This window comes from Phacochoerus africanus, chromosome 3 (genome assembly GCF_016906955.1).
Source record: "Phacochoerus africanus isolate WHEZ1 chromosome 3, ROS_Pafr_v1, whole genome shotgun sequence".
Taxonomy (NCBI): Eukaryota; Metazoa; Chordata; class Mammalia; order Artiodactyla; family Suidae; genus Phacochoerus; species Phacochoerus africanus.
In genome coordinates, this window is record NC_062546.1 from 190,124,639 (window position 1) to 190,139,502 (window position 14,864).

General features: G+C 40.3%; 1 protein-coding gene across 2 annotated transcripts in view; it reads left to right on the plus strand.

Annotated features, from left to right (window-relative positions):
- The window catches only part of MOGAT1 (monoacylglycerol O-acyltransferase 1), a 40,063-nt gene that overhangs the window by 4,761 nt on the left and 20,438 nt on the right, over positions 1-14,864 (plus strand). For both annotated transcript variants that reach the window (XM_047773626.1, XM_047773627.1), the window contains exon 2: positions 14,667-14,845. In XM_047773626.1, the coding sequence (XP_047629582.1) occupies positions 14,667-14,845 (179 nt within the window). The remainder of the gene's footprint in view (positions 1-14,666; positions 14,846-14,864) is intronic.

Consider the following 14,864-nt stretch of genomic DNA (forward strand, 5'->3'; position numbering starts at 1 on the left):
TCTCTTAATTTAGAATAGTGTTCTCCCATTTGTTTTCTTGTCAGTGCAATCGAAGAAGCCAGGTTGTCTGACCTGCAAGATGTCTCACCTTCAGGATTTCTCTGATTGCTATTTTGTAGGGCTAGCTTGTTCCTCAAGTCCCTGCATTTTTCCTAAAATGGAAGTTGGTTCTACAGGCTTGATTATATTGGGGTGAAATCTTTAGCAGGTCCTCTTCCTAGGTGCTGCTGTCTCCTGTTGCGTTGTGTCAGGGTGTGTGTAATGTCTAATTGTCCCATTATTAGGAGCGATCAGTGGATCCAGGTGGGAAGTAAGGTAAGGGGTGGTAATTGGCATGCTGCAAAGAAGAGTTCCCCGTCAACAGTTGACCTTTCACCTAGTGCTTTAAGTCTCCATTAATGATCCTTGACTAAATTGATGTTTTATTTGAGACTACAGAATGGTGATTTTCATATTCTATCACTCATTCTTCACATATTGGTTAAAATTGATGCAAGGAATAATTTCCCCCCATCATTAGGGCTATTTGACTACCCCAATTCAAGTCTTACAGGGAAGGTAGGATAAATACTTATTTCTTTCCACTTGATTGTTTTAAAGGAGTTCATTTAGCAGTTCCCATTGTGGCGCAGCAGAAACGAATCTGACTAGGAATCATGAGGTTGTAGTTTCAGTCCCTGGCCTCCCTTAGTGGGTTAAGTATCCGGCGTTGCCGTTGCTGTTGCCTTGAGCTATGGTGTAGGTAGCAGTCTCAGCTTGGATCTGGAGTTGCTGTGGCTGTGGTGTAGGCCAGCGGCTACAGCTCTGATTAGACCCCTAACCTGGGAACCTCCATATGCCTTGGGTGTGGCCCTAAAAAGACAAAAGACAAAAAAAAAATTCATTTAATATTTTCTTCGAATGGTGGCAGGAGAAGTTTTATTAACTACGTATTTTAAGGTCTCTAAATTAAAGTCTTGAAATGCATTTTTCCTTCCACAATCAGCAAATGAGTTTAAGATATTAGCACTTGGGATATTTTAAAGCAATGGCTAAATGTTTCATTTAGTTATGAAATCAAATACTGTTTCTTTGTGATAAATGTTAAATGCCTGCCATCCAATCTTATAACTTTGTATTTGTTTTAGGTTCACAACGTGTTTGCATATATGTTTTTTCCAAAAGAATATCCACAATAAGTTAACATCAATCACTACACAGAACTACAAGTTTTTTTTCTCTTGTGATGAGAGCTTTACAATTTACCCTCTTGGCAACTTTCAAATATATAATATAGTATTGTTTTTTTTTTGTCTTTTTGCCTTTTTTGTTGTTGTAGTTGTTGTTGTTGTTGCTGTTGCTATTTCTTGGGCCGCTCCTGCGGCATATGGAGGTTCCCAGGCTAGGGGTCTAATCGGAGCTGTCGCCGCTGGCCTACGCCAGAGCCACAGCAACCTACACCACAGCTCACGGCAACACCAGATCCTTAACCCACTGAGCAAGGGCAGGGACCAAACCCGAAACCTCATGGTTCCTAGTCGGATTCGTTAACCACTGCGCCACAACGGGAACTCCAGTATTGTTAACTACAGTCACCATGCGGTACATTCTGTTCCCTGGACTAACTCATCTTATAACTGGAAGTTTTTACCCTTTGATCATCTTTACTCATTTTGCCTACCCCTATACCTCCATCTTTAGCAAACTCTGTATCCATGAGTTTGTTCTTCTTTGCTTTTTTTTTTAAATGAGCTTATTCTTTTGTTTATTTAGATTGCACATATGTGAAATTGTGTATTTGTCTTTCTCTAACTTATTTCACTTAGCATAATGCCCTCAAGGTCTATCCCTGTTGTCACAGATGTTGGGATTCCCTTTTCATGGCTGAATAACATTCTGTTGTATATTTAGTATATATCACTTTCTTTTTCCATTTATCTCTTGATGGACACTAGTTGTTTTCATGTCTTTCCATGTCAAACTAGTGAATGAATATATTTGCAATTTGTCCATTCATCTGTTGATGAATATTTGGGTTGTAGCCATTATGAATACTACTGCTGTTAACTTCTACCTGTAAGTCTTATGAACATATATATATATTTTTTTAATTCTTGGGTAAACCTAGGAATGAAAATGGCTGATCATGTTATGGTAGGTGCAGGTTTAACTTTTTAGAAAATTGCCAAACTTTCTTCCCTAGTAAGTGGGCCATTTTACATTCCCATCAGCAATATATGAACATTCCATTTGCTCTGTATGATTGCTATCACTTGATATACAGTCCTTTTAATCTTTGCAATTTTAACAGCTGTGTAGTGGTGTCTCATTGAAGCTTTAGTTTGCATTTCCTTAATGTCTAATGATGTTGAGCATCTTTTCGTGTGCTTGTTTTGCCATTTGTATATTTTCTTTATTGAAGTAAATGTTTAAATCTTTTACTCATTTTTTTTTTTACTTGCTTGTTTTCCTTTTATTGTTTTGTTGTTGTTGTTGTTTTTGGCTGTGCCCAAGGCATATGGATGTTCCTAGGCCAAGGATCAAACCCTTGCCACAGCGGTAACCTTAGCTATAGCAGTCACAACACTGGATCCTTAACCACTAGGCCACCAGGGAACTTCCTATAATTGAGTTTTGAAAGTCTGTGTTCTTCTGAATACAAGTCCTTTTTTATCAGGCACATACTTTGTACAGATTTTTCTTCTTCCATTCTGTGCGTTAGCTTTTGTGTCTTGTGAAGAGCAGAAATTTAAAATTTTGATGAAGTCTAATTTACCCATATTTTCTTTATGGATTGTGTTTTCGATATCTAAGAAATTTTTATTTAATCCAGGGTCACAAAGATTTTCTACATTTTCTTCACGTTTTATAGTTTTGGGTTCATTTATGTAGATGGTGCAAAGTTAAGTTCATCTTTTGGCATATGTATAATCTAATTGTTCCAGGCTTAAAAGAGAAAAAAAAAGCTATTTTTTTTTTTCCTCTTCTTGCATAGGCCTTGGACTGTTGTGAAAAATCAGTTGTCTGTATGTGTATGGGTTTATTCCTGGACTCTGGACTCTGTTCCATTGATCTGTTTTTCTGTCTTGTTGCCAGTACTATGTTGTTTTGATTAGGTTAGTTTGTAATAATTCATTAAGTTAGATAAAAAGCTTTATTCTTTTTTTCAGAGTCATTTTGACTATTATGGATTCTTTATGTTTCCATATGCATTTTAGAATTGGTTTGTCAACTTTTTTTTTTTTTTGCCATTTCTTGGGCAGCTCCCGAGGCATGTGGAGCTTCCCAGGCTAGGGGTCTAATCAGAGCTGTAGCTGCCAGCCTACGCCAGAGCCACAGCAACTCAGGACCTGAGATGCGTCTGCGACCTACACCACAGCTCATGGCAACACCGGATCCTTAACCCACTGAGCAAGGGCAGGGATCGAACCCACAACCTCATGGTTCCTAGTCGGATTTGTTAACCACTGCGCCACGACGGGAACTCCTCATTGGGATTGATTTTTTTTTTGTCTTTTGTCTTTTTGTTGTTGTTGTTGTTGTTGTTGTTGTTGCTATTTCTTGGGCCGCTTCCGCGGCATATGGAGGTTCCCAGGCCAGGGGTTGAATCGGAGCTGTAGCCACCGGCCTATGCCAGAGCCACAGCAACTCGGGATCCGAGCCGCGTCTGCAACCTACACCACAGCTCACGGCAACGCCGGATCCTTAACCCACTGAGCAAGGGCAGGGACTGAACCCGCAACCTCATGGTTCCTAGTCGGATTCGTTAACCACTGCGCCACGACGGGAACTCTGGGATTGATTTTTGATCAAGATTAGTGTACAGATTAGTTTGGAGAAAATTGATGTCTCAAAATGCTGAGTCTACCACTGGTGATTTTACTTATATCAGAAGTTTTCAAATTTTAGAGCATATTTAAGAATCACCTGGGGATTTGTTAAAATGCAAATTCTCCAGAGACTTTGATTTTACAGCTCTTGGGGGTCCTTAGATTTTTAACTTTTGGAGTTCTCTTGGGGTGCTGAGAGTGAGTTAAGGATACAGCATTGTCACTGCAGTGGCTTGGGTGGCTGCTGTGGCATGGCTTCAGTCCCTGGCTGGAAAACTTCAATATGTCACAGGCATGGCCAAAAAAAGGAAAAAAATTTTTTTTAACTTTTAATTTTTATTTATATATTTATTTATTTATTTGCTTTTTTTAACGGCAGCATATGCAGCATATGGAAGTTCCCAGGCTATGGGTTGAATCAGAGCTGTAGCTGCTGGCCTACATCACAGCCACGGTGACACCAGATCCAAGCCAAGTCTTTGACCTATATTGCAGCTCATGGCAATGCCAGATCCTTAATTCACTGAGTGAGGCCAGGGATTGCACTTGCATCCTCATGGATACTAGTTGGGTTCATATTCCACTGAGCCACAATAGGAACTCCTTAACTTTTTATTTTGAAGTAACTTCAGAAATAATAATGATAGGGAGTTCCATCATGGCACAATGGAATCAAATCTGACTAGGAACCATGAGGTTTTGGATTCAATCCCTGGCCTCGCTCAGAGGGTTAAGGATCTGACGTTGCTGTGAGCTGTGGTGTAGGTCTCAGATGCAGCTTAGATCCCTTGTTGCCATGGCTGTGGTGTAGGCCAGCAGCTGCAGCTATGATCAGACCCCTACTGAGAATCTCCATCTGCCACGGGTGTGGCCCTAAAAGGACCAAAAAAAAAGAAAGAAATAATGATGATAGAAAATTGTTCCCCCAAAACCCATATTCCTTCATCAGATTCCCTAAATATTAATATTTTGCCATGTTTCCTTTATCTCTCTCCACACACACACACACACACACACACACACAATCATTATTTGAACTCTTTAAGAGTAAGTTGCATAGGCCAAACACTCTCTGACATAAATGACAGCAACATCTTCTCAGATCCACCTATCAGAGTATTGACAATAAAAAGAAAAATAAACAAATGGAACCTACTCAAACTTCAAAGTTTCTGCACAGCAAAGGAAACCCTAAACAACACAAAAAGACAACCCACAGAGTGGGAGAAAATCTTTGCAAATGAATCGACTCCACAATCTATAAACAACTTCTGCAGCTCCATACCAAAAAAACAAACAACCCCATCCAAAAATGGGCAGAAGATCTAAACAGACAATTCTCCAAAGAAGACATACAGATGGCCGAGAAACACATGAAAGGATGTTCAGCGTCACTCATTATTAGAGAAATGCAAGTCAAAACCACGATGAGGTACCACCTTACACCAGCCAGAATGGCCATCATCCAAAAGTCTACAAACAATAAGTGCTGGAGAGGGTGTGGAGAAAAAGGAACCCTAGTACACTGTTGGTGGGATTGTAAATTGGTGCAACCGCTGTGGAAAGCAGTATGGAGATTCCTCAGAAAACTAAACATAGAACTACCATTTGATCCAGCAATCCCATTCCTGGGCATCTATCCAGAGAAAACCATGACTCGCAAAGACACATGTACTCCAGTGTTCATTGCAGCACTATTTACAATAGCCAAGACATGGAAACAACCTAAATGTCCATTGACAGAGGAGTGGATCCAGAAGATGTGGTACATACACACAATGGAATATTACTCAGCCATCAAAAAGAACGAAATACCAGCATTTTTAGCAACATGGATGGACCTAGAAACTATCATGCTAAGTGAAGTCAGCCATACAATGAGACACCAACATCAAATGCTTTCACTGACATGTGGAATCTGAAAGAAGGACAGACGGAACTTCTTTGCAGAACAGATGCTGACTCACAGACATTGAAAAACTTATGGTCTCTGGAGGAGACAGTTTGGGGGTGGGGGGATGTACCTGGGCTGCAGGATGGAAATCCTGTGAAATCAGATTGTTATGATCATTATACAACTACAGATGTGATAAATTCATTTGAGTAATAAAAAAAAAATGAAAAAAAAAAGAGTAAGTTGCAGGTATGGCCTCCTATTATCCTTAAGTATTTTAGTATGTGTTTCCTAAAACCAAGGACAACCTCTTACATAAAACCACAGTATGTTTATCCAAATCAGGAAAATAACAGCGAAGCTGCACTATGATCTAATCCAGCGGCCCCATTCATATTCATATTTCAGCAGTTGCCCACTGATGTCCTTTATAGCAAAGGGATCCACACATTGTATTTAGTTACATCTTTTTAGTCTCCTTTAATCTGGACAATTTTGAGGGAGCAGATTTTAACATTCACTCTAGTGATTCATCCTGGATTCTTGGACTTGCATAAACAGTATCGTGTTTCTTTTATCATGGATTATCTCCATGGTTTTCAGTTTATAGCTGTAAAAGTATTTGTGCTTCTTTTGTCCTTCAGCTTGTAAAGTTTTCTGAAATATTGAAAACATGGAACTGGTTTCAACTGGATCTTTGTTATAATTGATTTGACTTCATTAGGCAAAGAAATAGGTCTAACAATGGATTTGCTTTTAAACAGGAAAAATGCAACCCCCTATATGGCAATACTTTGTAAAGAAAGGGTGGAGCAAACCTACATATGAGGAATAATAAGCTCAAAATTCTGCAAAGTGAGATCGGTCTTTTATCACCGTCCTTATCCTAAGAAACTCTGGGAGGCAAGTTTTCTTAAAACAGGAATTTTAAAAATCACAAGAATGTTATACTTAATTCTTTTACTCAGCAGATGGCACTGATTGGTGTTTTGAAACACAATGCCTCTGGAATAAAAAGGAAAAGGATGTGATGTGTTAAAGGATTTTGCTTGCCTCTGAATTCCATTTTGTTTTTCCATAAAATGTTAAATGGTTAAAGTAAGTATAGAAAGAATTTTTTTAGGGAAAAAAATGAAAACTTCTTAGATACAGGCTGGAATGACACACACCACATACTTTTAATTTCTTAACATTGACCACTGGTCACTCTTTAATGCAAGTAAATAAGCCTCCACCAGTTTTCAGTATTTTTATGATGCAGTTTGCTCATGGAAATTTAATAGAAATCATGTTGAGAATACCTTTACATAAATAGATTTGTGCTGCAGAGTTTTGTTTAGTTTTTCCCTTTAGTGGAACCGTTTTATTTCTTTATTAAAAAATAAGTTTTTGGGAGTTCCCATTGTGGCTCAGTAGTTAATGAACCTGACCAGTATCCGTGAGGGCACAGGTTCGATCCCTGACCTCGCTCAGTGGGTTAAGGATCCTGAGTTGCCTTGAGCTGTGGTGTAGTTTGCAGAAGTAGCTCGGATCTGGTGTTGCCATGTCTGTGGGGCAGGCCAGCAGCTACAGCTCTGATTTAACCCCTAGCCTGGGAACCTCCATATTGCTGTGGGTGCAGCCCCCAAAAGACAAAAAAATAAAATAAATAATAAGTTTGGGGGCTTCCCTGGTGGCTCAGAGGGTTAAGAATCCAGTATTGTCACTGCTGTGGCTTGGGTTGCTGCTGTGGCTCGGGTTTGATTCCTAACCTGGGAACTTCTGCATACCATGGGCATGGCCAAAAAAAAGAAAAAAGTTTTTGGTTATAAGATAATTCATGATAGTTATTAGAAAAACTGGAAAAAGTAGAAGAGCTTTTAGAAGAGACTATACATGTGTATTTCCATCCAGAGATAACTATTATGAATGTTTTGGCATATTCTCTTCATCTCTTTAGCTATTTTTTTTTTTTTTGGCCATGCCTGCTGCATGTGAAAGTTCCTGGGCCAGGGATTGAACGTGAGCCCATCAGCGACAATGCAGAGTCCTTAACTGTGAGGCCACCGGGGAACTCCATCACTTACCTCTTTTTAAACATTTATTTTTATCAAAATAATATTTGGTGGCTGGGGAATAAATGCACTGGAGAATAAACCAAATAACATATTGGGTTGAACCATATGAAACTGGTGTTTTTAAAGGTCTCAAGCTGTCACTGGTGGCTAATAACTAACATCTATTGAGAGTTTCCTATGTGCCATCATTGTTCTAATGGCTTTCTGTATATTGTTTTATTTAAGTTTCACTGACCAGTTGTTTTTCCGTATTATAAATAATCCCTTCTTACACTTTGGAAAAAACTGATGAAAAAGGAAAACGAACACTTAGAACTTGAAGGAATTTTTCAACTTAGATACATCAGGTCTTTGGCTGAAGAAATGCCAAAGTCCAAGTGCATTACTGGAATTCACTTGCTTTTCAGTTTCTGCTAACATCGTTGGAGCATTTGGCATGGGCCAGACACGACAGTGCATTTTCCTTTGTAGTCTCTTGCTCAGTCTTTCGTTTGTACTCTCTTGTTGACTGAGTTTAAGAATCTAAGCTGAGGAGTTCCCGTCGTGGCGCAGTGGTTAACAAATCTGACTAGGAACCATGAGGTTGCAGGTTCAATCCCTGGCCTCGTTCAGTGGATTAAGGATCTGGCGTTGCCACGAGCTGTGGTGTAGGTTGTAGACGCAGCTCGGATCTCGCGTTGCTGTGGCCCTGGTGTAGGCTGGCAGCCACGGCTCCGATTAGACCCCTAGCCTGGGAACCTCCATATACTGTGGGAGTGGCCCCTGAAAAAAGACAAAAAAAAAAAAAGAATCTAAGCTGAGTGTGTTGGAGCCAGAAAGGGTGAAGGCAGCAGAGGCAGGAAGTGTCCGTGTCAGCACTGAAGGACCCACCACCACTGAAAGGCTGTAGACTTTGCCACCGCTCCTTGTCAAAAATCTTTAGTTTATGAAAAATGAAATTTACATCTCTGATTTTGCTGAAACTCCTCTTTTTATAAAGCTAGGGATGCCTGAAGGCAGCTTTGAAGCTCAAAGTGGGTCATTGGATCAATAATTCCCTCTGCATGTGTGAGATTGAAGACTTTGCTGCAAATGTAGGGCTCTCTGTGAGGTCCCAGCTTGTTCCCAGCCAAATAGCAGTGCTTAACCTATTATGCATTAATATCAATTACATGTGCAATTCATACATTTCCCCCATATTTAATTTCGGAAATTTCAAGCCTATAGAAAGTATTTAAAGAATAGTTCAATAAACGTTCTTTTTACCTAGTTCACCAACTCTTAGCATTTTGCAACACATCTTCTCTAGACACACACACACACACTTTATTGTTATTGTTGCTGTTGAACTCAAGGCATTTCATTCCTAAAGTACTGTAGAACGTGTCTCCTGAAAACAAGGATTTTGTGCATAATTGCAATCCTATTATTATACCCAAGAAACTTAGTGAGACAATAATCTTACTTCATACATGGATCATATTCAAATTTACCTAATTGTCTTCAAATTTTCCTTAAAAACTAGACCTGTTCCTAAACCTTTTATTTGTTTTAATCTTTTATAACATCGATATAAGAACCCAAGCTAATTAGATTGTAAGATGTCCCATAGTATGGACTTGCTTAATTATGTTCTCATGATCAGAGTCATTTTTTGGCAAGAAGATCACAGCGGTGATGGGGTGTATTCAGTCATAATAAGAAGCAAGTGTCATTTTGACTTCGTTAGTGATGACCTTGCATATGCTTTGGCTGAGCCTTTCAGACTCTCAGCACCGTTAAAGTGAGTGGCAGCACTATTCAGAGTAGCCAAAAGGTGGAAACAACCCCCAGGTGCATCAACAGATAAACACACTGTGAACTATCCACACGTGGGAATAGCATTCAGCCATGCAAAGGAGTAAAGTACCAATACCTGTCACAACATGGATTAACCTCAAAAACTTGATGGTAAGTGAAATCTATACAAGGTTACATGTTGGATCTTTCCATTTATATGAAATATCTAGAATCGGTAAATCCATCAAAAAAAGAATGCAGATTGGTGGTGGTTAGGAATAGGGGGAGAAGGGAATAGGAGTAACTGTTTAATGGGTAAAGGTTTTACTTTGGAATGATCCAAGGGTGTAGGAGGTTAAGTCGAAGTGGGGCTTGTAAACATCATGAATGTACTGAATGCCGTTGAGCAGATTTCTTTAAAATGGTTATTTTATGTGACTTTCACCCCCATAAAAAAAATATAGTGAGTGAGAGGCAGTTTCCTCAATGATGTAGAGGAAGTGGAATCTACGTCAGTTCCGTAAATATAGAGTGGAAGTGATGGGGGCTGACTTGCGGTCTCTCACCCAGAATTTACACAAGTCAAGGCAGCTGAAGTTCAGGTCTTCAGTGTAACTTGGTTTGTGAATCTAGACAATTATTTATTTATTTATTTATTTTTATTTTGTCTTTTTAGTCCCCACCCCCTCCCTACCCCACAGCATATGGAAGTTCCCAGGCTAGGGGTCGAATTCAGCCATAGCAGTGTGGGATCTGAGCCGCATCTGCAACCTATACCATAGCTCATGGCAATGCTGGATACCTTAACCCACTGAGCAAGGTCAGGGATCAAACCCGTGTCCTCATGGATACTCGTTGGGTTCATTACTGCTGAGCCACAACGGGAACTCCCTAGACAGTTTTTAAAAACATCAACATCAGTTTTGAGAGCTGCACAATGTTTTGGAGTAAATTTTTATACCTTTCTCTTCTCCTTGGCCTCCAGTTTAGAAGAATCATGTTGCTCTGAATTGCTTGGTGGGATAAAGACAGAAAATAGAGGTGATCTCTAGTCACCTGGTTTTTATAGTGTTTTCTGCATTCGATCCAATTCAGGGTCAAGGGATTAAGAAACTATTTTGGTGTTGTTTATGGTATGAAATATAAAAGAATGTATGCAATGTGTGGAGTGGCGGTTTAAAATAGAACAGCTCCTTTGGACATTAAGATATTAATGTGTATCGGGTGGCAAAGATGTTTCTACTTAGTGAACAAGTGTTTACTGTCTGACGGATGTTAGAATGTGGAGAAACTTTATGCAAGATTACTTTTTTTTTTTTTTTGCTATTTCTTGGGCCCCTCCTGCAGCATATGAAGGTTCCCAGGCTAGGGATCGAATCGGAGCCGTAGCCACCGGCCTATGCCAGGGCCACAGCAACGCGGGATCCAAGCCACGTCTGCAACCTACACCACAGCTCACGGCAACACCAGATCCTTAACCCACTGAGCAAGGGCAGGGATCGAACCCGCAACCTCATGGTTCCTAGTCGGATTCGTTAACCGCTGCGCCACGACAGGAACTCCTATGCAAGATTACTTTTGAGAAAAGTTGCCCAAAAGTTCAAAAAAACAATTTGACTTAATACTGACAACCAATGGAATTTTGCTCAGTCATCAAAAGGAACATTTATGAGGAGGTTATAATGCCAGATTTATAATTCCAAGCAGCTGATGTGAGATTATCCTTAAGTGATCAGATACAGAGTAAAACAAATGTGTGATTAACCATGTTAAAGAAACATAACCTGTTTGATGGAAAAAAAGACCATAAGGGAAAATTTAATAGTAATTTTTCTAGGTTGGAAGAATGTGAGGGATGTTTTGTCTGCTTCTCCTTTTTTGCATTTGTCACGTGTGTCATAGTAAACACAGTTATTATAAAAATGGCTCCCATTTGTCAAGTGCTTGCTCTGTGCTGGGCACTATAGCATTTCTATGTTTATTCTCAGCAGTTCTTGGAGAGGGGTGTTGTTGCCCATTTCACAGGTAAAAGAACTGAGGCTCAATAAATAAAAGACCCCACTTGAGGTCAGATTGCTGGTTGGTGGCAGATTCCAAAATAAGGAGTCCAATTCCAGATCCACATCTTAGCCATTGTACATGCGAAACATATAACTAATGTTAGAGGTATGCTGTGTGTGTATTCAATTAGAGGAGGTGTAATTGGTTAGCAGAATTTTTTTTTTTTTTTGGTCTTTTTATTTTAGGCCTGCACCCACAGCATACGGAGGTTCTCAGGCTAGGGGTCCAATCGGAGCTGTAGCTGCTAGCCTACACCACAGCCACAGCAACTCGGGATCCGAGCTGCATCTGTGACCTACATCATAGCTCATGGCAACTCCAGATCCTTAACCCACTGAGCAAGGCCAGGGATTGAACCAGCAACCTCATGGTTCCTAGTCAGGTTCATTTCCGCCACGCCACAATGGGAACTCCAGTTAGTGGAATATTGAATTAGTACCTGGAGGACTTTGTTTCTGGACCTGCTCTTGATTTACTCTATGATGGAAATTAAGTCAATTTGCCTTCGGTCTTTGTTCCTCTTTTTTTTTTTTTTTTTTTTTCTTGGCTGTGCCCATAGCATATAAAATTTCCTAGGCCAGGGATTGAACCTGAGCCACAGCAGTGACCTGAGCACAGCAGTGATAACCTCTGTGAATCACTGAGTAAGGATTGAGTAAGCTGAATCCTTAACCTCTAGGCCACCAGGGAACTCCAGTTTCTCCTTCTTTATAGTAAAGAAAACTTCCATGTGTCTGATTCTTTATGCTTATGAACCTGCTTATGTACTTGTAAAAGACATGCACAAGTTTATGGGGTTATTATGATATTATCTTCATTAGCTAGTTTTTTTTTTTTTTTTTAAGTGACTAGGGAGTTCTTGCTGGGGTGTAGTGGGTTAAATATCCAATTGCAGGGTCTCAGTTCACTACAGAGGCACAGGTTCAATCCCTGGCCCAGTGATGTGGGTTAAAGGATCTGGCATTGCTGCAGCTGTGGCCTGGGTTACAGCTGCAGCTGGGATTCAATCCCTGGCCTGGGAATGGCCATATACTGCAGGTGCAGCCACTTAAAAAAAAAAAAAGCCTGGATTTAAGGATTAGGCAGACCCAGGATGAAGTCCTTCAGACACCCAAAGTCCCTGAGCCCCAATTTACACAACTACAAAGTGGGGACAGAAATGTGTGCCTTGAGGGTTGCAAGGAGGAGCAAATGAGGTTGCCTATGGGAGATGGTCACTACTCACTAGCTAGTCTCTCCCTCCCCTCCTGCATCATAGCTCACCTGAACTAGCTTGGAGTAGAGCATAATAATACCTATTTATGTGTCTTGTACATTTTATAAAATAAACAGAAAATTAATTAATGGTGCTACATTGTCAGCAAGAAAAACTTCATGCTGGAAAAGCAAAATAGAAAGATCTTGCAGGAACGAGGGCAGAGGACACTCTTTTGGCCTTGCTTATGGACTTGTGGAAACTCTGTTGGCAGTTCCAGAATGCAACAAAACACCCCACTGAGCGGTGAAGGGCACACGCTTCCTTAACCTTTCACACACTTTTAAACTTTAACTCACCCTGGAGAGAGCAAGTCAGCCCTCTGATGGGACTCAATTCTGTATATCTATATATCAATTCTATATATCAATACATTGGGAAATGTATTGATATATATTTCCAGAAATATAAACACATGTTCTGATTTTGCAAAGAAAAAAAAATCTGTTTCTACATCTATACCTATAAAACAATAATAGATCAAGGAGCTCTTACTCTGGTGCCATGGTGGATCATTTGGGGACAAATCTCTTTTTTTCCTTTTTTTGCAGCATTCATTTTTGTTTTTTTAAAGTTTTATTGAGGTATAGTTGATGTATAAAGTTGTGATAATTTCTGCTGTACGGGAAAGTTATTCGGTTGTGCATATACACACACATCTATTCTCTTTGGGGACAAAGCTCTTTTTAACAAAGCTGACAGGGAGTAGATAGGAGTTTGGGGCACTGGACTCAATATTTGATTAGGGACCACAGCACATAATGAAAAAGAAAGAGGCCATGACACTCCTTAAGGTAATAGTAACAGCTGGCATTTATTGGGCACTTCGTACGTCAGGCTTTATGTCCTTGTGTCCCTCCCCATAAATATTAATTTCTTCTTATAAATATTTTTTAGTATGATACATAGCACAGCCATAAAAAGAAAATGTCCAGTTTAGTTTAATGTATTACTTTAAGGCACATATTCTTGTCACTACTGCCCAGGTCAGATTTTGTCAGTTCTTACTTCATGTATTTGAAGCTATGTCATTAGGTGGGTAAACAGTTAAGATTACTCTGTCATGATGAAATGTCACAAGGTGTAATAGACAAGCAAAGATGTTGAGTCCCTCCTATGCTATTTCTAACTCTGGTAATAGAGTTCCTGAAAAAGAAGTTTGTGAGTGGAATGTGCCTTCTTCATGGGCACATGAATAATGGTTGCTCAGGAATTCACTAGTGGCCTCATGGTTAAGGACTCAGCTTTATCACTGCAGTGGCTTGGGTTCAGTCCCTGGCCCAGACACTTCCGGCTGCCGGTGGCATGATCAGTGGCTCTCAATCAAAGTGAACTTGTAGTAGGAAGTCCTCCACATCCCTCCTGTCAGTGATGGTCCCTTCATGGATCAAGTTGAGGAGGTGCAGGGCCAGGGGCAGTGGGAAGGGACCTTGAGTTTAGATGGCTCAACCACTTACATTTCATGTGGCTTGGCCAATGTCACTTTACCTCGCTAAGACACTGTTTCCCCTACTGTAAAAAGGACAGTAGGGGTGCTAGGGCTGCTTCTTTGATGATGTGGTTATATGAGGATTCAATTTAAAAATATTTTAGTGGAGTCCATGATACACTACTCGGCATATAGTAAATATCCAAGAAATGTTAAGTAGTGCTATATACCATTGCTGTCTTGTTACATTACCCGCCTGGAACTGAGGGTTGGCTTGCATGTCTTAGATTCCACCACCATGGGCCAGCGATGGTACAGCATCACAATACAGCATCACTGTGGTACAGCAGAGTGGGCAGGCGCTAAGTGGCCCTGATTCCTCAGGTCTTCCCCTTTCTTACAGCGCAGGTGTGCCTTGGAATCATTGTGCTTCTGATCATACATAACTACTGGTTCCTCTATATCCCTTATTTGACCTGGCTTTATTTTGACTGGCAAACCCCAGAGCAAGGAGGCAGGAGATCAGACTGGGTCAGAAGCTGGACCATTTGGAGGTACTTTAAAGACTATTTTCCAATTCAGGTGAGTGGAATTGTTATTA